General features: G+C 39.3%; 1 protein-coding gene across 1 annotated transcript in view; it reads left to right on the top strand.

Annotated features, from left to right (window-relative positions):
- The window catches only part of PKHD1 (PKHD1 ciliary IPT domain containing fibrocystin/polyductin), a 595,384-nt gene that overhangs the window by 159,745 nt on the left and 412,663 nt on the right, over positions 1–22,976 (top strand). The window contains exon 35 of the mRNA XM_003404439.3: positions 5,429–5,585. Within this exon, the coding sequence (XP_003404487.2) occupies positions 5,429–5,585 (157 nt within the window). The remainder of the gene's footprint in view (positions 1–5,428; positions 5,586–22,976) is intronic.

Genomic DNA, 22,976 nt, shown 5'->3' with positions numbered 1-22,976 from the left:
TCTAGGATGCTCCTATGGCTTTGTCTTGGTCGAATTGTGCTGACTTCCCCTATATTGTGTATTGTCTTTCCCTTTGCCAAAGTTAACACTTGTCTACTATCTACCTAGTGATTTCCCCTCCTCACTCCTCTCCTCCCTCGTAACCATCCAAGATTTTTTCTTTTCTGTGTATAAACCTTTTCTTGGGTTTTTATAATAGTGATCTCATACGATATTTGTCCTCTTGTGATTGACTTATTTCACTCAGCATAATGGTCTCCAGGTCCATCCATGTTGTGAGATGTTTCGTGGATTCATCATTGTTCTTTATTGCAGAGTACTATTACATTTATGGTTTCTGGGTATTACATTTTATGTACCATAATTTATTTATCCATTCTTCTGCTGATAGGCATTTATGTTGTTTCCATCTTTTTGCTATTGTGAATAATGCTACAATGACCATGGGTGTGCATATGTTTATTCACGTGATGGCTCTTATTTCTCTAGAATATATTCCTACCCAAAAGTAGGATTGCTGAATTGTATGGTATTTCTATTTCTTGCTTTTCATGGAGGCTCCATATCATTTTTCATAACGGTTGTGCTATTTTACATTCCCACCAGCTGTGCATAAGCGTTCCATACTCCCTGCAACCTCTCCAACATTTGTTATTTTCTGTTTTTTTGATTATTGCTAGTAATGTCAGGGTGAGGTGCTTTCTCACTGTAGTTTTGATTTGCATTTTTCTAATGGCTAATGATTATGAGCATTTCCTCATGTGTCTGTAGCTGCCTGAATGTTTTCTTTGGTGAAGTGTCTGTTTATATCCTTTGCCCATTTTTTAAATTAGATTATTTATCTTTTTGTCATTGAGGTGTTAAAGTATTCTATAGATTTTAGAGATTATACCCTTGTGGGGTATGTTGTACCAAAATTTTTTCCCAGTCTGCAGGTTCTGTTTTTACTTTTTCGGTGAAGTCTTTTGATGAGCATAAGTGTTTAATTTTTAGGAGCTTAGTTATCTAGTTTATTTTATGGTGTTTGTGCATTGTTAAAGTTTGTATTCTATTTATGCCATGTACCAGGGCCCCTGGCTTTGACCCTATTTTTTCTTCTATGATCTTTATCGTTTTAGGTTTTATATTTAGGCCTTTGATCCATTTTGAGTTAGTTTTTGTGTATGGTGTGAGTTATGGGTCCAGTTTAATTTTCCCACAAATGGACATCCAGTTTTGCCAGCAGCATTCATTAAAAAGACTGCCTCTTCCCCGTTTAATTGACATGGGTCATTTGTCAAAGATTAGCTGACCATAAGTGGATGGATATACATCTGGGTTCTCGACTCTGTTCCATTGGTCTATGTGTCTGTAGTTATACCAGTACCAGACTGTTTTGACTACGGTGGCTGTATAGTAGTTTCTGAGATCAGATAGTGTGAGGCCTCCTAAAATTTCTTCAGTAATGCTTTGCTTATCCAGAGCCTCTTTCCTTTCCATATAAAGTTGGTGATTAGTTTTTCCATGTTTTTAAAGAAAACTGTTGGTATTTGGATGGGGATTGTGTTCTATATGTGATTGCTTTGGGTAGAATTGACATTTTCATAATCTTGTATCTTCCTATCCATGAGCATGGATTATTTTTCCATCTATGTAGCTCTCTTTTGGTTTCTTGCAATGGAGTTTTATAGTTTTCTTGTATAGGTCTTTTATATCCCTGGTTAGATTTATCCCTAAGTATTTTACCTTTTTAGGGGTTATTATAATGGTATTGTTTTCCTGATTTCCTTTTAGAAGTTCTCTTTGTTGGTATATAGGAATCCAACTGATTTTTTTATGTTGATCGTGAGTGCTGTTAACTCTATCGAATCTTTCTATTAGTTCCAGTAGTTTTCTTGTAGAATCTTTGGGGTTTCTACATATAGGATCATCGTCTGTGAATGGAATAGTTTTATTTCTTACTTTTCAATTTGGATGCCCTCTATTTCTTTTTCTTGTCTTATTGCTCTAGCTAGGACTTCCAGCATAATGTTAAATGTGAGTGGTGATAAAAGGCATCCGTGTCTTGTTCTCTGAATATAGCAGTTTTTGAAAGTTGACAGACCAGGCCAAAATGTTGTAACCAGGGTTTTGAACTGTTTCATCCCTGTTTGAACCCCTGTTGAGAATTTGCATTTCTAACGAGTTCCCAGGCAGTGCTAACACTGCTGGTTAGGGACCAGTTCTGAGAACCACTAGTAGAACAGTGGTTCTCAAAATTTATTGTACATAAGAGTCACCTGGGGATCTTGTTAATATGTAGATTCTGATTCAGTATATCTGGGGTGGAATTGAAAATTCTCAGCAAAGGATCACACTAGAACGAACCAGTTTGAAGCCCTGATTGTAAAATATGGAGTGCACCTGATGACACACAGGTGCTTCAGATGAAGAGATCAAGTCCTTAAAGTTCATATAGAGCTAGATAACAGGTACCCATGCTAAATTATAAGAGACTTAAAATTTTATTAATTAATGAAAGACAATGGGATGAACTTCCTTTGACCCCCTTAAAGAGCTCATTAATGTCTGACTGTTCCAGATCTTTTCACTCTGGGGGCCACGAGCTCTGATGATCTGTTTAATTCTGTGCTGGGGTGTAGATCTGACCATCAAGTCAGAGTCTCAGAAAGAGCTGTGCTGGTGAATTCTTCATACTTCCTACAGCCCATCCACACACCACCCTGTTCAGCTTGGCCTTCATTAAACGCTTGAGCTAGAGAAAACATCTTGGTTCTGTTCTTGGATGTATTTTTCTCCCCTCTAGCCCTTTGTCTTGAATTAGCCCTCAAATATTAATACATAAGTGTCACTTGAGGAGATTATTAAAATTACAGATCCCTGGGTTCCACGTCTTGAGCTTTTGGTTCTGTAGGTTTGTGATGGCATTGAGGAAGCTCTACTTTAAACAGCATTAAGCTGAGAAGCACTGTCTGAAACAGCATCTTTAAAATCAAGAGAGAGAATTTCTCTAGAGTCTGACCTTCTTGAAATCCAGGCCTCTTCTAAGGTTTACCCTCTTATGCAGGTGATTGCCCCTCTTTATCCATTTCAGCCTTTTCTAACCTCTCACCACTTTATTCCACTCTAGTTTCCTCCTGTTCACCTCACTTTCCTCTTTATGCATTCTACATGAGTGAATTAAGGGTTATAAGAATATATAATGGATAGCCTTAATATGAGGCATTTTTTGTAATTTTACCTCCCTGTAACTGAGTTGGAATTGACTTGATAACACATAACAACAACAACAACATAACCAGCTTCAGTGTGAAATCCTATAGAGTTAAAATACTCTCCTACTTTTTGAGTGTGTGGATAGTCATTATGGAGACATGGTTTGAGTGGCCCACAATAATGCTCCCATATAACCCATTCTTCTCTCTCTGGTGTTACAACTGGTTATCACTATGTCTTATGTCTTTCCATCTCTTAAATTGAGATGAGCCATAGACTTTTTTTTCTCTTCTGTAGACATAGAAAATGAAAAGACTATAGATTTCCTAATTCCAAAGACTTGTAGGTAATTGAGTTGGGTGTAGTACTTGGCATTATTGTCCTAAAGGTCGGTATGCTCTCCTAGAAAATCTACAGGTTCTTCTGGCAATATGTTTTTCCATTTTCTCTCTCAGAAATACTCCAGGACACTGTTCTCTGTGTAGGTGAATTTGTTGGCATTATAAACCCTTCTTAATGGTTTCCCATCTGCCTCTAACACCTCCTAAGAGGATCTTCTAGGCAGTTCTTTTATAGGAAGTCATGCTTCACATTTGTTTGGAAGCAGGGTGGAAGAATTGTATGTAGAGAGGACTGTACACATTGTATGTATTACCTTGAGGGAATTGCTTTCTCTATACTGATTTCTTGAATTATTAAAATGCTGGATAATTTAATGAAATATAATTGTATGGAAACGAAAGTAAATCAGACCAAAACAGAATATTAGTATTTTTTTTAATATCTATTAATGATATAAACTCATGGCCTGTATAATGAGTTGGAGCCCTGGTGGTGCTGTGGTTGAGCATTCGGCTGCTAACCACAAAGGCTGACAGTTCGAATGCACTAGCTGCTCCTTGGAAACTCTATGGGGTAGTTCTGCTCTGTCCTATAGGGTTGTTATGAGTCGGAATTGACTCGACAACAATGCGTTTGGTTTTCTGGTTTATACTGATTTCATTATATTTATCATACTTATGAGAACTTTTTTTTTTTTTATGAGAACAGTAGTGGTTCAGTGGTAGAATTCTCTCCTTCCATGCAGGAGACCTGGGTTCAATTGCTGACCTGTGCACCTCAAGCATAGCTATCACTTGTCTGTCAGTGGAGGCTTGTGTGTTGCTGTGATGCTGAACAGGCTGCAGTGGAGCTTCCAGGCTACGACAGACTAGGAAGAAATGTGTGGTGACCTACTTCAGAAAATCAGCCAGTAAAAACCCTATGGATCACAATGGTCTGATCCCATTGTGCATGGAGTCACCATGAGTTGGGGGCTGGCCTGACAGCAGCTAACAACATCATAATTATAGTTCCATAACTGCACAGGACATTTAGACATCTTGACTTCTTGCAGGAGCTGAATGCTGACTGCTTTCTGTGGTTTTCCATCCTTGTTTTGAAAAACACATGACTTCAGTGTGACTGCAAATTAAAAGGAAAGCCAAAAGTTCTGAGATGGGACCGAAACCTGGGATGGAAAGGGGCTGCTTCCTCCTCTGGGCGCCTTCTCTCAGCCTCACTCCCTGCCCCTGACTGGAAGGTCCCAGGCTATTTACTTGTCATCTGAAGTCAGCGGTCATTCTGGCTGTGCACGGGATTTGTTCAGCACTGGTACAGTGAGTGTAGAGGGAAAGGCAGCAGTAATATTTAAAAACAGGAGTGGGAGGATGGATCTGAGCACTTGGGAAGAGGAATGTCCCTATAAAACAGGGACACTTGGCAGTAGAGCCAGTGAAAAATGATGCCAATTACATAAAGCAAAATGCCACCCATCAAGCAGAACATTTTAATTCTCCCTATTCCAGGCTATTTGTGAGTTTTTGTCCAAAACTTGATACATGTCTGTAAGAATAAAAAATGGAATTGATCCCATCTGTTAGGCGGACGGGGGCCCTGTGTTGTGGCGGTGGAGGGAGAGGTAAGAAAACATAACAGCGTGTCGTTGGAGAATTCCAGGGGTCCTGCACAGAGGCACTTCAGGTATAACTTTGCCCCTTCATTAGTTTTCCCTGTTTGGATTAGTTGTATGGGGAAGTGGGACTAATTTTATTGAGATATTTAAAGTTATATTTAAATTAATTTTATTTTCTTTGAGAAGTTCTATGTTGGTGGATCACCTGTGCTATCCTGCTTAAAACAAACAACAAAACAACACAACCAAAAGAAAAACAAAAAACTGTCTGTGTTCCAGGGCAACTTTTCCTTCCAGTTCTGCCAGAGATGGTCGAAGGCTCACAGCTGGTTTCCTGAAAGAGTGCCACAAGATGGCGACAACGTCACAGTGGAGAGTGGCCAGTTGCTACTGCTGGACACCAACACGAGCATCCTCAACTTGCTGCACGTTAAAGGTCTGTGGGGTCTACAGATCGCTGGCATTAAGTATGTAATTCTACCACGCTTAGGGGGCAGGAGGGAGGGAAACTTTTTGGATAAGTTCCAGAACTTGGTTGAACAATTTATTTGCAGATCAAATTGAGATCTTACTATGGAAAGGAAGAAGTGGTCAGAGGGTTCAAAGTGAAAGCCGTTTCTTTTGACTCGGATAAGCACAGAGCTTGATTATTTTAATTTTTTTAAAAAACAAGAAGGTTAACAGCCTTCTTAAAGAAAATGCTTCTTTCTTCAAGCACTTTGTAGTCATGCTTATCCAGGGCAGCCCCCACAATAGAGCAAAATGCCCTGAAATTGGTTAATGCTGCTCCCTTTGAAATTCCCTGCCAAAAAAGCAATGTCTTCCTGCCTTTACCCTGTTGTGGTTTTGACTTTTTGGTCCCATGGAAAAGTCATATAAATAGGCTTTCTTATTGCAAAATTGGTCACATAGCTCTAGGGTCTAGGAAGTTGGAAGACATAGAGAATTCAAATTTCAGCTTTTCCACCATATCACCAAAGGACTAGGTCAGTTATTTCATCTCTTTGCGTATTTGTCTCCTTATCTGTTAAATGAAAATAAAACCATTGTCTACTTCAATGGCTGATAATAAAGAATGGTTATCAAAGTGTCTGTCTTCGTTGGCAAATGAAAATTGCTTAGGAAATGTGATTAGTTATGGCTACCTATAAAACTCTGCACTAAAACACTGTTCTTTACTATAAATATATTTAATACTTACACAAGCATTTGTACTTGTTGAAGTAAAAGCATGACTACATGAAGGGAAAATAAAATATTTTCAATGGACATAAACTGATGTAATTTTGATATCTGTCTCTTACAGACTAAATCAATTTTTTTTTTTTTTCTGATTAGGCATTTTATCATTCTATGTTTTGGAAACTTCAAGGAGAAGTTTCATGCTAAATCATTTAATTAGTGCCCTTCTGGGGAAAATATAGGTCTTTTAGCTGGGCCCTTGCCCTGTGCTTGTGGTGTGTATATGTGTGCATGCATGTATGTGTTTACATGTGTATGTGTGTTTGTGTGTATGTGTGTGTATGAGCAATGTTGCTTTACTGACACCTATAAACTACCTAATATAACAACGACAAAGGAAAACTATGGACTTAAAGCCTTGGGTTAGAGAAAAGAAGCTCGTTGCAGGCCTTTAACTAAGGCTGTACCTACAAGAGTCAAATTCTGCTGGAGCCAGCATGTCCTTCAGTAGTTTAGGGTCTTCCCCTTATATTTATGCAACTATTTGGAAAAAGTTTTCCAGCTAAAAATTGCCCAGTTGAGTTTTGGGATGTACTATTAGTTCCAGATAAATGTTCAATCAAGGAAGGATGTTGAGAGGGCCAGAAACCAAAGATGGAATAGAGGGATCAGAGAGAGAGGAAAGGGCAGGACAAAAGCAGGGGCATGTTTACAGCATACACTTGCCTTCTCACTCTTAACCGAATTCAAGATCTTAGCAACCCAAACACTTGTCCAAACCTATCACCTAGCAATAGTGTTTTTCTTGAATATCCTGGTTTAGGCAATATTTTATCCTTCTATTATTTAGAATATGAGAATAAAATATTCTTATCCTGTAGAGGGGAAACCCTGGTGGTTTAGTGTTTAAGAGCTACAGATGCTGACCAAAAGTTCGGCAGTTCAAATCCACCATGTGCTCCTTGGAAATCTTATGAGGCAGTTCTGCTCTGTCCTATAGGGTTGATATGAGTTGGAATCGACTTGATGGCAATGGGTATCCTGTGGAGGGGAAGAATGAATTAAATGAAGAGTCGCCTTCCTCTCTTGGGGAGTGGGACAGTTGGTAGGACTGTGAGACTAAGTAATGGACACCAGCTTCTGTACAAGTAAGACTACAGGAGGTGTTGGCAGGGAGCAGGGTTGCCGAGAGTAAGACTGAGATTTTTATCATGGACATATAGGTCATGGCTTCTAGGAAGAATGAGAAAAGGGAGAGAATTCAGATCAAATTTGGTGTAACAGATGATTTGCGAGTGTTTATTAAGTGGCCTAGGAACTCCTTGTGTGAGGTATGAGAAAAAGCAAGGAATAATATTTTAATGGTAGTAATGTACAGTCTCACTAAAGAAAAATTATTAGAGGACAAATATAAGATGGTAGAATTTCTGGTTCTAAAATAGGTATTGCAGGCAGTAAAGACAGAATGTAGACTGGAGTGATCAGGGCATCAAAGATGGGAGATTAGAGTTGAATAATGGAGAGAAGGAGAAGAGCATATTATTTGTGTCTGAGATGTGTTTTTATCACACAGGTACCACTATATACACAAGTCAAAATTTGAGGAACTTTCCCATCTTGGTTAATGGAACTGCATGTATTCTGCAGCTCATACCATAACCTTGACAGCATCCTAGACCTTTACCTTTTCTCACATCTCATGCCCAATCCATCATCAAATCCTGCTGACTGAATCTTTACCATGTGTCCCATATAGCAACACCTCCACTGGTACCAACCTTGCTCTAACCACCATAATTTTTTGTCCAGACCATTTCAAATTGCTTCTTCATTGGCTTCTATGTTTCCAATTCTTTATCTTCTTTAATAGCACAATTTTATTTGGAGCAGCCATGTGGCTAGCTTAAAAGCTGTATTTCTTTGCCTCCTTCATAGCTACACATAGCCTGGTAACTAAGAACTGGCCAATCAAATGTAAGAGAAGTATGGGCCGTTTTGGAGCTTTCCTAAAGTAAAGCTGACCCAGGAGGAGGTATGCCTTCTTTGTTCTTCCTTTTTTTTTTTTTCCTCTTCCTGGAGTATAAATACAGTAGTTGCATTTTCAGCTACCATCTTGGACCATGAGGTGACTCATTAAGAATGGGGAAGCAGAAGCCTCGGGCCCTGGTGATGGTGGAGTTGCCATGCCAGCTTTGGACTGACCAACACTGAAGCTACTTTTTGTGATAGAAAACTAAGCATTTCTGTGTTTAAGTCACAGGAATTTGGCTTTCAAATTGTATGCTAAAATAAACCCCGAACAGTTTATTGTCCACACCACACACATCCTTTAAAAATATGTCAGATCTTAATACTTTTATCCTCACACCCTCCCAGGGGCTTCTCATTTTACCTGGGTTTAGAATAAAATCTAAAGCCCTTGGTGGAGGTGTAAGGTACCTGGAGTTGGTTCCGACTCATAGCGACCCTATGTTAAATAGAACAAAACACTGCCCAGTCCTGAGCCATTGCCTCAATCATTGATATGTTTGGGCACTTTGTTGCAGCTGCTATGTCAGTCCATCCTGTCGAGGGTCTTCCTCTCATTCACTCACTCTCTACCTTAGCAAGCATGATGTCCTTCTGCAGGGACTGGTCCTTCCTGATAAAGTGTCCAAAGTACGTGAGACAAGTCTCACCATTGTCACTTCTAAGGAACACTCTGGCTGTATTTCTTTCAAGACAGACTTGTTTGTTCTTCTGGCAGTCCATGGTATATTCAATATTGTTCTCCAGTACCACAATTTAAAGGCATAAATTCTTCTTTGGTCTTCCTTATTCATTGTCCAGCTTTCGCATGCATATGAAACAATTGAAAATATCATGGCTTGGGTCAGGCTCACCTTCATCCTCAAAGTGACATCTTTGCTTTTTTTTTTTTTTTTTAACACTTTAAAGAGATCTTTTGCAGTGAATTTGCCCAATGTAATACATCCTTTGATTTCTTGACTGCTCCTTCTTTGGGTGTTATTGTAGATCCAAGTAAATTGAAATTCTTGACATCTTTGATCTTTTCCCTGTTTATCATGCTGTTGCTTACTGGTCCAGTTGTGAGGGTTTTCGTTTTCTTTACATTAAGGTATAGTCCATACTGAAGGCTGTGGTCTTTGATCTTTATCAGTAAGTGCTTCAAGTCCTCTTTGCTTTCAGCAAGAAAGTTTGTGTCATCTGCATATTAACAGGTTGTTAATGAGTCTTCCACCAATCCTGATGCCACATTCCTCTTAATATAGTTCAGTTTTGGGGATTATTTGCCCAGGATACAGATTGAATAAGTATGGTGGGAGGAAACAACCTTGATGCACACCTTTCCTAATTTTAAACCAAGCAGTATCACCTTGTTCTATTTGAACAAATGCCTCTTGGTCTATGTACGAGTTCTGCATGAGCACAATTAAGTGTTCTGGAATTCCTGTTCTTCACAATGTTATCCATAATTTGTTATGATCCACACAATCTAATGCTTCTGTATAGTCAGTAAAACACAGGTAAACATCTTTCTGGTGTTCTCTGCTTTCAGCCAAAATCCATCTGACATCTGCCGTGATATCCCTGGTTCCCTATCTCTTTTGAATCCAGCTTGAATTTCTGGCAGTTCCCTGCTGATGTACTGTAGCAACCAGTTTTGAATGATCTTCAGCAAAATTTTACTTCTATGTGGTATTAATCATATTGTTTGATAATTTCCACATTCAGAGGTTCACCTTTCTTTGGAATGGGCACAAATATGGGTCTGTTCCAGTTGGTTGGCCAGCTAGCTATCTTCCAAATTTCTTGGCATAGGTGAGTGAGCACCTCCAGTGTTGCATCCATTTGTTGAATGATTTCATTGGCATTTCGTCAATTACTGGAGCCTTGTTTTTTGCCAATACCTCCAGTGCAGCTTGGACTTCTTTCTTCAATACCATCAGTTATTGATTATATGCTACCTCCTGAAATGGTTGAACACTGACCAATTCTTTTTGGTACAGTGACTGTATTCCTTTTATCTTTTTTTGATGCTTCCTGCATCGTTCAATATTTGGCCCGCAGAACCTTCAAAACTCAAGGTTTGAATTTTTTCTTCGGTTCTTTAAGCTTGAGAAATGCCAAGCATGTTCTTCCTTTTTGGTTTTCTAACTCCAGGCCTTTGCATATTTCATTATAATACTTTACTTTGTCTTCTCCAGCCACCCTTTGAAATCTGTTCAGCTTTCACTTTATCATTTCTTCTGTAGGATTTAGCTATCCTATGTTCAAGAGCAAGTTTCAGAGTCTCTTCTGACATCAATTTTGGTCTTTTCTTTCTTTCCTGTCTTTTAAATGACTCTTGCTTTCTTCATGTATGATGACCTTGATGTCGTCTACAACTTACTGGTGGTCTTCAGTCATTAGTGGCTAATGCATCAAATCTGTTGTTGAGATGGTCTCCAAATTCAGATGGGATATACTCAAGGTCGTATTTCAGCTTCAACTTGAACGTGTATATGAGCAGTTGATGGTCTGTTCCATAGTTGGCCCTTGGCATTGTTCTGACTGATGATATTGAGGTTTTCCATTGTCTTTTTCCCCAGATGTATTTGATTTGATTCCTGTGTTTCCCATCTGGTGAGGTCCATGTGTATAGTCTCTGTTTATGTTTTTGAGAAAAAGTATTTGCAATGAATAAGGCGTTAGTCTTGCAAAATTGTGCTTGCATCATTTCTGTTACCAAGGCCATAGTTTCCAACTACTGACCCTGTTCTTTGTTTCCCACTTCCACATTCCAATCACCAGTAATTATCAATACATTCTGATTGCATGTTTGATCTATTTCAGACTGCAGAAGTTGGTATAAATCTTTAGTTTCCTCATCTTTGGCATTAGTGGGTGGTGTGTAAGTTTTGATGATAGTCGTACTAACTGGCCTTCCTTGTTGTATGGATATTATCCTATCACTGACAGGGCTTCACTTAAGGATAGATCTTGAAATGTTTTTGATGATGAATGCAACGCCTCTTCGATTTGTCTTTCCTGGCATTGTAGACCATATGGTTGTGTGGTTCAACATGGCCAATACCAGTCCATTTCAGTGCACTAATGCCTAGGATATTGATCTTTTTGTGTTTGCTTTTAATTTTGATGACTTCCAATTTTCCTAGATTCATACTTTGTACATTCCAGATTCTGATTATTAATGGATGTTTGCACCTGTTTCTTCTCATTCTGAGTTGTGCCATGTTAGCAAATGAAGGTTGGGAAAGCTTTAGTCCATCCACATCATTAAGGTTGACTTTACTTTGAGGAGGCAGCTCTTCCCCAGTCATGTTTTAAATGCCTTCCATTTAAAATGCCCTGAGGGGGCTAATCTTCTAGCACTAAATCAGACAGTGTTCTGCTGCTATTCATAAGGTTTTCACTGGCCATTTTTATTTCAGAAGTAGACTGACAGGTCCTTTTTCCTGTCTGTCTTGGTCTAGAAGTTCCACTGAAACCTGTCCACCATGGGTGTCCCTACTGGTATTTGAAATATCAATGGCAAAGCTTCCAGTATCACAGCAACACGCAAGCCACCACAGTACAACAAACTGACAGATGTGTGGTGGCCCAAGCCCTTACCATGATCAAATATTTAATTCTTTCACTGACCCCATCCTCTGCTCTTCTGTCTCTCAGGGCATTTGCATGTAATGTCCTTTGCTTGGAATATTTTTCCTCCAAATATTCACATGGCCAGTTCACTTGTTTCATTCAGCAATTTGAGAAAATGTTACCATATCACAGAGGCTGTGCTGGCCATCTTCTCTAAAATTTATTCACTCACCATCACTCTCTATCCTTTCATTCTGCTTTACTTTTCTTCATAGCACTTATTACCACATGACATATACATTTACTTTTTATTTTTTTAAACATCTTTCTCCTCCACTAGAATAAACTCAAAAAGGCAAAGGCCTTCATCAATTTCTTTACTATTTACTCTCTCTTCATGATCTAGAATAGTGCCTGATATGTGATGAAGGCTGAAAAAATATATATTGATTGTTGAATGAATAGACAAGTCACAAGGTGCAGCATCCAGTGCTGGATGAAATTGAAGAGGTATATTTTTCAAACCCTTGCTTTCTTAAATATCATTTTTCTCAACTAACTTACCCTTCACTCTTCCCACTTGTTTTCATTGACTCACACACATACATATACACACACATATATATGATAGACACACATATATATGTATAGCACTGTGAGTTGTTAGGAATATAAAATCCATTGGTAAGTTTTTTTTTTGTTTGTTTCTAAAAAGCATTTGGAGAATGCCTTCACTGGTTAAGAACCCCAACTCGTGACTATCTGGTTGATAATGAGTAGCTCTAAATCTCTAACATTTTCTCCTGGTCTGTAATACGTGTGAAAGCACTTGAAGAATAATAAACAGCTATTTGGATATAAGATTGAATCAGTATCATTATCATCATCAACAGCAATTCAGTCTTTGAATTATCTGTGTTACTGTCTATCTTTTTCATATCCATTTATAGTATCAGACAAATAGCTGAGTAGGATTTTCTTTATTATTCTGTTATTTTCTTCAGGATGAGAAAAAGCATGAAACATTTCAAGCCAAATACAGAGTATTATAGTGGAAGTCCTTTTTTGGCCATTTTCACAATATTACAAAGAATACACTCTACATGAAGTATGTATACACTTGGGAAAGGCTTGGTCCTATGTAAAAATGAAACTAGATCACCTAACAGCTATATATAGAGGACCAGGCTCTTATATTAGGAAAACCAACACTTCTACATAGGAGCCTTTACAATTCTTGAACTCTATCTGCACCTTACTCGTATTTCCATCTATAAAATAGAATTGACATTTCTTTCTTAGAAGTACAACATGTATGGTAGGAAGGAGGGTTGTAAATGTCTTTGAGGCAATGGGGAAATGGCACCAGAGACAAAGTTTTGTTCCATTATTTATGGTGCTGTGTGTACTGATCCCTGAACTTTATTAAAAAAATGGCAGATTATTTTGTGACCGTGGTAAGAGCGTCAGCTATATTTATTATGATTTTTACCTTAATTAACGTAGGATTCAGAACTTTTGTCTACTTTTTCCCTCCCTCATTTCCTCTTTTTTTTTTTTTTTTTTTTAGTGGTACTGTTAAACACAAAAGAAAATTAACCCAATCAATTAATACTAATGAGCTGGGATGGAAATAGGCATATTGCCTTGATTTAGTTAATTATATTTTTCGTTCTTTTATGTTAAGATGCCCAACGGCCATAGGCATTGCTGAATTAAAATTTATTATTTTTATTCCAAGTAATTATGATGAGCCATAATAACAAAGAAGGAATGTTACCCTCTTGTCAGAGCCATTAAGCATCTCAGGCAAGGATCTCAGGCTTGTGGTCTGCAGTTGGAAAGCATTCGTATTTCCTGAATTAATCGATGAATGTCTTTCTGATTTGGCGGTCAAGCAGTTTGATGTAAAGTGGCCTGGAGATAATGATTAATAAAGGGTTGATCAGAGACAGTAAACTCTAGAAACCCCTTTCACTTTGCTGTTGGGCTTTCAAAAGGAACTAATTTTTTAATTTCTTACTACTCACAATGCCATCTTTCTAAAATGTTTGAGCAGAAGCTTATATCCAGTCTCTATTGCTGCTTAATAGTGCACTGGTTTTCTTTAATGTGATTTTCTATTTCTTGGTCTACTGGTGTATACTAAAGCAGTTAAGTGCTTGGCAAGCTTTCAAGCCACAAAGAACTGAGTCTGAATTTGCTTACTAGCTCTGTAACCTTGGGCAAGTTGCTTACCCTCTGTCTAAGTTACCTAGTGTTGCTGTAACATAAATACTACAAGTGGGAGGCTTTAAAGCACAGAAATTTATTTTCTCATAGTTCTGGAGGCTAAAAGTCCAAATCAGGGTCTCAGCCATTTTGATTCCTTCTTTGTCAGTAGCCCAGAGTGTTCCTTGGCTCCTTGGCTTGTAGAGGATCCCCACATGGCATGTCTTCCCTTATTTGTGTGTGTGTATCTGTGTCTAAGGCGCTCTTTTTATAACTCGGAGGTGATTAGATTTAGAACCCACTCTACTCAGGTGTGATCTAATTAACATAACAAAGAAAACCCCTATTTCCAAACAGGATTACATCCACAGGTATAGGAGTTAGAATTCCAATGCATATTCTAGGGGACACAGTTTAATACATAACACCTTCCACAAACCTCAGGTTTCTGCTCATTGGGATAATGCCTGATTATAATAACAGAAACATTAAAAACAATGAAAGCTAGCATTTATTATTCATTATTGCATGCCAACATCAAACTATACTGCTCACCTGCTATGAGTGAATAAGAAATGAGGCAGTATTAGTGAAGCCCTGAACACAGTGCCTGCTTGGTTGTTGCTATTTCTTTTGGACTGACGGTAACAGAAGCGATGGCTGAGTATCAGGCCTAACTCTCTATTTTATTAACAGATAGAGTGGCTGCTTCTGTATACAAAGTAAAATGAATTACTGAAAAAATTAGGTCATAAGCACCCTAGATTGCTTTTGTCTCAAGTTATCTTGAGAATGTATATTGAAGTATTTTTCTTTGTGTTGCAAGGCGGGGGGGGAGGCATTTTTCTTTATGTTGCAAGAGGGGGGAAGGCTAAAAATTTTAGCCTTCCCCCCTCTTGCAACACCAGACAGGTGGAAATAGCAGAGTTGATCCATTTTGTTGTCTTCATGCTCCTTTTTACTTTTTACTTTGACTTCATGGAAGCATGATTTTTTGGTGCAGTTTGGAACGTGGTCTCATTTTCTCCAAACTGGTTTTTTAAGTCCAGTTTTGAAGACACTCAGATCTTTTTGAGTCCATTATATTTGAGATTTCTATGGTGTAGAAATGCATATTCTTTGTTTGAGATGGAACATCTCTTGATCAACTATCAGGTTCCTTGTAGATTTTTTTTGTTCTTGGCAAATGTTTGAAAATTCCAGAGCAAAGTATTAAGTGCTGTGCCCAGCACAGTCTTTTTTTATCCCAGAGGTTATATACTTGGCTCCTTCTAGTTAGGTGTGAACTATCCACAGAATCAGCAGGTGCTTGCTTCAGATAATGTTTACAATGAAATGACCTGGGACTGCTGTGAAGCAGGATTTCCCTGGGATGTCACTCTGGTCTCTGTGCATCAGGCCTGTATGAGTCACTGGGCTGATTACTCCCTGCTGAGTTTCAAGGCGTCCCCATACTAGCTTAGATTTGAAGGAAATCCAACTGAAGGTACCTTGGGGTTTTGATAAAAACAAAATATTCTATACTAATATTTCTTTCTCTCATAAATATAGTATATCTTGGTCAGCCTGAGAGGGTTTTGTGGCTGGAAATGTTTGTTGCAAATTGGTAAATTTCAAGTAATTTATCTGCAGTGATTTTATGTTAATGAGGGAGGAACAACTCAGAAAAGGAGGGAGAGAAAGGTTGCGTAGCTGGAAGAATGTGACAGTGTCACTAAATGGTTGTGAGAACAGCATGGAGGAGGTGTCTGACTTCCTCCAACCCCACAAGGGGGAAGGAGAACCAAGATCAGCAGCACAAGGCTGACTTCCATGAGGTGGAGGCCAGACAAGCCTTCTCTCTCTGCCACCTTTACTAATCTGACAACGCCTGTCCCTTCCATAGTACTGTTTACTGAGTTCAATAACTCATTGCAATGGCCACACAGAACTCACAGACCGTACTCACAGAAGGTTTATTAGGGAAGTAGCAGTTACAATGGCTCAAGAACACTCAGGATACAGTTCTTCCAAAAGGACAGCCTCTCCCCAGCTGAGCTTGCAGGCATTCCGCTCTCCCTGGCCCTCAGTGTCTGCCCAAAGGCACTCAGCTTTCTCCCTCCATGCCCACCTTCTCTCTTCCCAGCCCACTGTGAGGTCTCCTGCAGTGAGGTCTCTGCTGCGAGGTCTCTGCTGCCGGCTGCTCCTTCCTTGGTGGTGGTGGTAGGCTCCCTTCTCTGCTCTGTCATTGGCTCTCTTTTAAAGCAAAACTGACTAGTCCTCTTGGTAGACGACAATTCCCTTATCACACAATCACCTGCGTGGGAGTTGCAAGACCATGGCTTGAAAGGCCACGCATGAAAGTAATTAATCGTACTGCAGTTGTGCTTGTTGAAAATGTTGCATGGTGTATGTTTTGTGTATATTCTCAACAACAATGAAATAAAATTTAGGAAAAAAAAAGTGATTTCTCTGCAAGTTGGCTATAAAACAAGATTAGCTCAATTTCCTTCTCTCTCAGTTGAGAAGTAGCTACCCTTCAATTCAACAGTTGGAGGATTATGCACAGGCAATACAATGAACTTGATTCACTGAAGTTTGGTCAGCAAACTGGAGACCTGAGTTCACATTTGAGGCAACCACAGAGTCTCCTGTGGCTTGGATAAAACTTTGGTCATTAAATCAATGCACAAAACAGAAATGATGTTGATTCTCTTCCCTTTGCTGGAAGGGAGTGGCTTGTATATACCTCTATTAGATGTTAATATTCTTTGTATGGGCAACCCTGTGGAGGCAGTGCAGTAAAAAATAAACTTTCTTCCCGTATCTGTAAGCATGATGCCCTGTAAGGGGCTGGTCTGTGCAATAATTTAAATCATTTAATTTGAAGTGGAAGCCTTTTTAAGAAATCGACCTCAGAAAGAATTTACCCAAGTTTTAAAAGCTAAGCAATGTTGATAGACTTAATTCGCTAATAACTTGAATTACCCTTAAATCAATTACTTAAAAATTTAGCATTCAGGCTTTTTTTTTTTTAATCCTTTCTTCCTTTAGGGCAGGTGTGATCTAGGCTATAAGCCTAAGAAGGTAGGATCCAGGTCTGCTTTTGTTTGCCTTTATATTGCCAGCATCTCCTGGCACATAATAGGCACTCAAAGAGTTGTTAAATGAATCAGTGACTGAGTTTTTGATCTGAAGAGGCAGGATTGGACTCAAAGAATTTCTCCATAATCAGAGTCCTTCCTGGCATCCTCAGATGTTAGAGTAGTAGCCCAGACAGCGACTAGTTTTGTTTAGTATTTTTGTATCAGGAGATCAGAGACAAGGGCTTTTTAATGTGGGGGACACTTGGCCCTGAAATGCCTTATTTTTCCCCAGCAGACAATGACTTAGGTTATTACCTCCAGAGAACGGTCCCAGACACACTTGATTAGCCTTAAATGAAAGATAAACCATTGCTGTGAGAAAGGACATGCTTTCAATAGATGGGCACACAGACAGATAGATAGATATTAAACAATTTACAGTTTTATGTCTTGACAACTTGGATATTGTAAAATGAAAAATGCTACTGAAAAGGACCAGTCCCATCCTAGCACAGAAGCTATAATATTTTCAGTAATGAAAGATAAATGTTGCAAACTTCCCTGCTTAAAACTTCCCCTCACTGGCTTTCCATTAGCCCCTAAGAGCAGGTCTAAAATCCGTAGTCTGGCTTATACAGTCCTTGAGGACTGGGTGTCTCCTTACCTCTGGACTGCATTTGTTGATTAATGATACCCAGATCCTGTTTATCCAGAGCTGGGAATGTAACTAGAAACCTGGAATACTTGTATATATGGAGTTCTTGTGCAGATTAAAATATATTGGAGACTGAGCTTTTCGTTACTATTATTTCTCATTTACTGTAATATTCCTGGGGCCAGGTAAAGGTAGGAATGCTCTCATTTTTTAAAAATAAATAAATACTATGAGGAAACAAAGATTATCTTTCATTGCTAAAACTATCATGCTATAGCCAAATCATGTTAACAATAGTCAGTGAAAAATTATACTTGGGACCTTTCGAAAAAACAAATCACTCAGAGAAGTGTAACCAATTGTAGAAGTGGTCAAAATGTGATTGGGTCAATGCTAATTGAACTTTGATAAAGAGAAGGTGGAAGATTATCTTTATGAATGAGTAATGTGCTAGCTAGGGAGAGTTTTACCTGCCTGGCATAGACTTTAGGGAAAAGACAGTACTCTTTTTTTTTTAACCTGTTTCTGAATAGAAATAGCTTTCTTTCTGGAGTCTTAAGTGTCTTTTTAGAAATCCAAGGAACAGCTGAGGGCTGTGAGCACTGAAATGCATGGAAGCACTGTTGGTTAAAGGAAGTAATGGTTTTCTGGAAAGTAGAATGGAAATCACAATTTAGTTAAGTAGTAATTGTTAACAGTAGCTATGATGACAAAGGCATTTGTTTATATCTCAGCGTTTGAGTTCCTCTAAATATTTCTTTGCACTTTGTCTTCCACGAATATGTTGACAGTAATTAGTATAGAGTTCATTTATTTACAAGGTTAATTAATGAGTTTTTCTTTTTATTAAAAAAGGAAAAGGCTGAGTTATAATTTCTGTCTTCGCTCTCAATTATCTGTAAAGTTGTGTCAATTCACTGAAACTAGGGTCTTTCCATCCCCCTGGAAAATTAAGGTTCATTGTGATCTTCTGGAAGCAGGGATTGTATTTTTTACAGCTTTATTTCAGCACTTGCCAGGGTATCTGGAAAATAACAGATCATTAGTAAATGTTGGTTGAGTGAATAAACGAATTAATCTATAATTCTGGCCTTGCAGTTTTCAACCTGTTTTAGATGATATCAAATGTCACAAGACTATGGTTCTCCAAGTGTGATCCTCTATTAGCAGCATCAGTATCACCTGGGGACTTTCTAAAAATGCAAATTCTTGGAACCTGCACCTTACCTATTCTGGGTGTGGGGAGCAGCAATCTATGTTTTAAGTCCCTTAGGTGATCCTGAGGCAGTTTGAGAGATCACTGACCTAAAACAATCAAGGGAAACATATAGGACTGTCAGGACTGGAAGCCAATTCACCTAACCCAGCTATTCTTGTCCCAAAGGCTATGCGACCCTTTGCAAAAAACAGCGGACCTTGGCTGGCCACATTAAATGTGCTTATCCTGAGCATGGCATTTTTAGTTGGACGTGGTTCCCTGTCCTGCCAGGGAAATCTGAGCTGACGAAAACAATTTCTCTCAATTGGTGTTGTTTGTGACTCTGAGTGGTGATTTTATTTCAGATATGTTTTCCCCCTACGTTGCCCATTTGATGGCAGTACCAGGCTAATTAAGGAATTGAAATGTGGTAGCCATTCCAGGGAGGTGTCTGATTCTTTTCCTGCATCTTGAGAACATTTTTGCAAACACTTTCTAGTTCATATTTTCTTTTTTTAATCAGGCAGAGACATTACAATTAAAATACCGTTAAAGTGATTCTGGGAAGTATTGCAATAAGCATGTTTTTTAATTAAAGGAAGAACAGGGGGATGCATAAGCAGCACCAGCTAAAGGGGAAAATTCCATCCGATATCTATTTTAATTGAAATGGGGGGAAAAAAAAAGGGAAACGCAACACCAGCAAGAGCAGCCTGTGCCTGCGTGTGCATGGCTCAGTCCCAGGTTGCTAGGTTTAGGTGTTCAGTGCTTGATTAATTAGTAGCCAGGCAGAGAGTCCATTCTCATTGCCCCCAATCCTTAAAGCCTGATTTATGCCTCACATCCCCCATGAATATGTGAGGGCCCAGGCATCTATTTCCTGAGCTGCTGGTGGATAGGATTATGGAGTGTGGACTGAGATCTTGGGGGTTCTCGTTTGCCAGCCAAATTGATTTTCCGCCTCTCTGGTCGGGGACAAGCCCACCTCGAAGGCTTCCCAGGCCCTTCTCCAGTGGATCAGGCACAAGTCTAATCCGGATCTTGCCAACAAAGGAAGCTATGTGCATCCCCATCACCATGCAGGCTGCAGGCTGCAGCTGCCTTCCCTACATGCCACTCTTCTCTGTCTCATCTCCTTCTGGCCCCCACCCAACAGCAGCACAGGGCAGTAGGCTACAGCAGTGTACCCCACATGTGCCCAGATCATGCTGCCAGCCTGTCTTGTCCAGGCAGAGTGGTATCCCTGAATGGATGGTCACCTACAATTCTCCAGGGGAAAGGAATCCCAGAGGCTCCCCAGACGATCCATTGCCTATTTAACAGCTGAAAAGTAAGGAGATACAGGCTGCTAAAATTTTAAAGGAATTATTTAGGGTTGACGTAAAAGTTGATTAGAGATTAATCAATGGAGATAGTAAATTGGGTAATTTACATCTTAAAATTTATATAGTTCAAGCTTTGGGTAAGTGAATTACCCAGTTTGGTGACACTGATCATATTAATTGGAGTTCTTGAATCCCTCCCTAGGCCATCTCTGGTTTTCCCTCCTCTTAAAAATAGAGTCACTATCTCTGGGTTCATTTCATCACCTGTCATTCACGTCCTAACCCAGCACAGTCTGGCTCTGCCCTCTTCCTCCCTGACCTACCACCAATGGCATAAAGGGTTTGACACCATCAATTACAACCTTCGCAGTTCTTAAAACTCTTCCTGGAGCCTGTATTTCCATAATCTTCTGATTCTTCTTTTCATTCTCCTAATTCTTCGATCCACTCTCAAGAAGCTTGCTACTTCCTTTCCTTATTCTAGTGTTTATATATTGGTGTTTTGAAGTTTTTTTTTTTCTTTTCTTAATTTCTTTTCTGTTATCACTACAATGTCCTCCATGAGAGACCTCATTTTGTTTCATAACTTCAACTCCCCTTCAGTCAACAAATATTGAGTGAGCACTTGTCACATTCCCCATGTACCAGGCACTGTTCTAGACACAGGGGCTATAGCAGTGAACAAAATATACACAAATTCCTGGCCTAATGGAGTTTGCTTATATAAGTAAGCAAATTATATCATTTGTTAGATTTACTTAGTACTTTTTTATGGAGAAAAATTCAGCAAGAAAGGCAGGTATAGGTTACTGTGGGGGAGATTTGCACACAGTAAGTTCAAAGGCTGTGAGGCAGGGAGAACAAGAAGGTTGATGTGGCAGCAGCATTGTGAGCAAGGGCGAAGTAGAGGGAGATTGGGCCAGAGAGGACCAACTCCTGTAGGATTTGGTAGGCTTTTATCTGAGTGTGATGCGCATCATAGAGATTTTTGAGCAGACAGGGAACATGATCTGGTTTACATTTAAAAAAAAATCACACTGGCTGCTATTTTGAGAAGAGACCCTGCAGTGAAGGGCAGGGGCAGAAGCAGGAAGCTGAGTTCAAAGGCTGTTACGAAAATCCAGGGGTGACATGAGAGTAACTGAGACCCCAGAGATAGAAGTGGAAGTAACCAGAAGTGGTTGGATTATGGGGATATTTATAATGTAGAATGTATAAAGCTTTCTGAAGAATTTGTTGTTGGGTGAGTGAGAGGGAAAATTGACTCTATGGTTTTTTCACTGAGCAGTTGAAAGGATGGAATTGCCATTTATGGAGTTGGGAAGGACTATGGGAGGATCTGTGGGGCAATATGAGGAGTTCATATTTTAGACATGCTAAACTGAGAAGCCTAGGAGCCCTGGTGGTGTATGGGTTAAGAGCTATGGGTGCTACTCAAAAGGTTGGCAGTTCAAATACACCAGCTACTCCTTGGAAACCCTATGGGGCAGTTCTACTTTTTCCTATAGGGTTACTATGAGTCAGAATTGACTCGACAGCAGTGGGTCTGATTTTTTTGTTTTTAATGGGACAACCAAGTAGGGATCTTGTGTAAACAGTTGGATATATAAGTCTTGAGTTGAGGACCAAGGTTATAAATTTGAGAGCCATCAGGCATTAGCATAGGATGATGCTTAAAAGCGTAGGACAAGATGAGACAACCAAAGTGGTGTATATAGACTGATAAGAAAAAATGGTCAGAAGACTAAGTCTTGGGACACTCCAAGTGTCAGAAGTTGGGATGATGAGGCAAAATCAGCAGAGGTGCCTGGGTAGGGGGAACCTAGGAGGTAGGAAGAAAATCAGGAGCGTACAGTGCTGGGGAAGTAAGGGGAAGAAGGAGTTTCAAGAAAGAAGGAATACCAAGTGTGTCAAATGCTTCTAGCTCCTTGGGGAAGGTAAGGCAATGTGGTGGCCATTTGTGATCTTGACAAGAGAAGTTTTGGTGGAGAGGTTAGGCAAAGGCCCAACCTGGAAGGGTTCATGAGAGAATGGAAGGAAAGAATTGAAGATAGCAGGTATGGCCAGGTTTTTTTTTTTTTTTTTTTAAAGAATCTTATTGTATAGTAAAATATTTACACTCTAAATTTTTTTCTGCCAGGGAGAAAATTGCTAGAACTGTGCATTTTTCTTAAAACATACACACACACACAACAAATTATTTTGTGGTTGTTACAGAGGATGGCTAATTGTAGGGTTAGCCAAAAGCAGGTTTTGATGTTCTTTGCAAATGTTAGCTAGCTGCTAAAAGTCTCCTTTACTTCCCTTTCCAATAAATAAAAGAGATATTTAATGGGAAGAAGTGATTACATGTAAAGTTGTGTTCATTTATATATTTTAAGGGGGACATAGTAACAATGATGGTTGATTGATTTTTAGAAACTTTCCCAAGGTCACTTGTTGGGCACATTCAGCTTTTGTAACAAGCAATTTCTGGGTCACAGCCAAAGGTGCCCTGCTCTTTATTTCAGCTTTCAGAAATGGGGTCAAGCTCTATAAAATAGAGTCCTCCCACTTCCCTCTCATACTCAAGTCACTCTCCTTTAAAGCAGCCCACTGTATA

Source organism: Loxodonta africana, chromosome 1, assembly GCF_030014295.1.
Source record: "Loxodonta africana isolate mLoxAfr1 chromosome 1, mLoxAfr1.hap2, whole genome shotgun sequence".
Taxonomy (NCBI): domain Eukaryota; kingdom Metazoa; phylum Chordata; class Mammalia; order Proboscidea; family Elephantidae; genus Loxodonta; species Loxodonta africana.
Note: the sequence above shows the minus strand (reverse complement) of the source record. Positions and strands in the feature narration are given on the sequence as shown.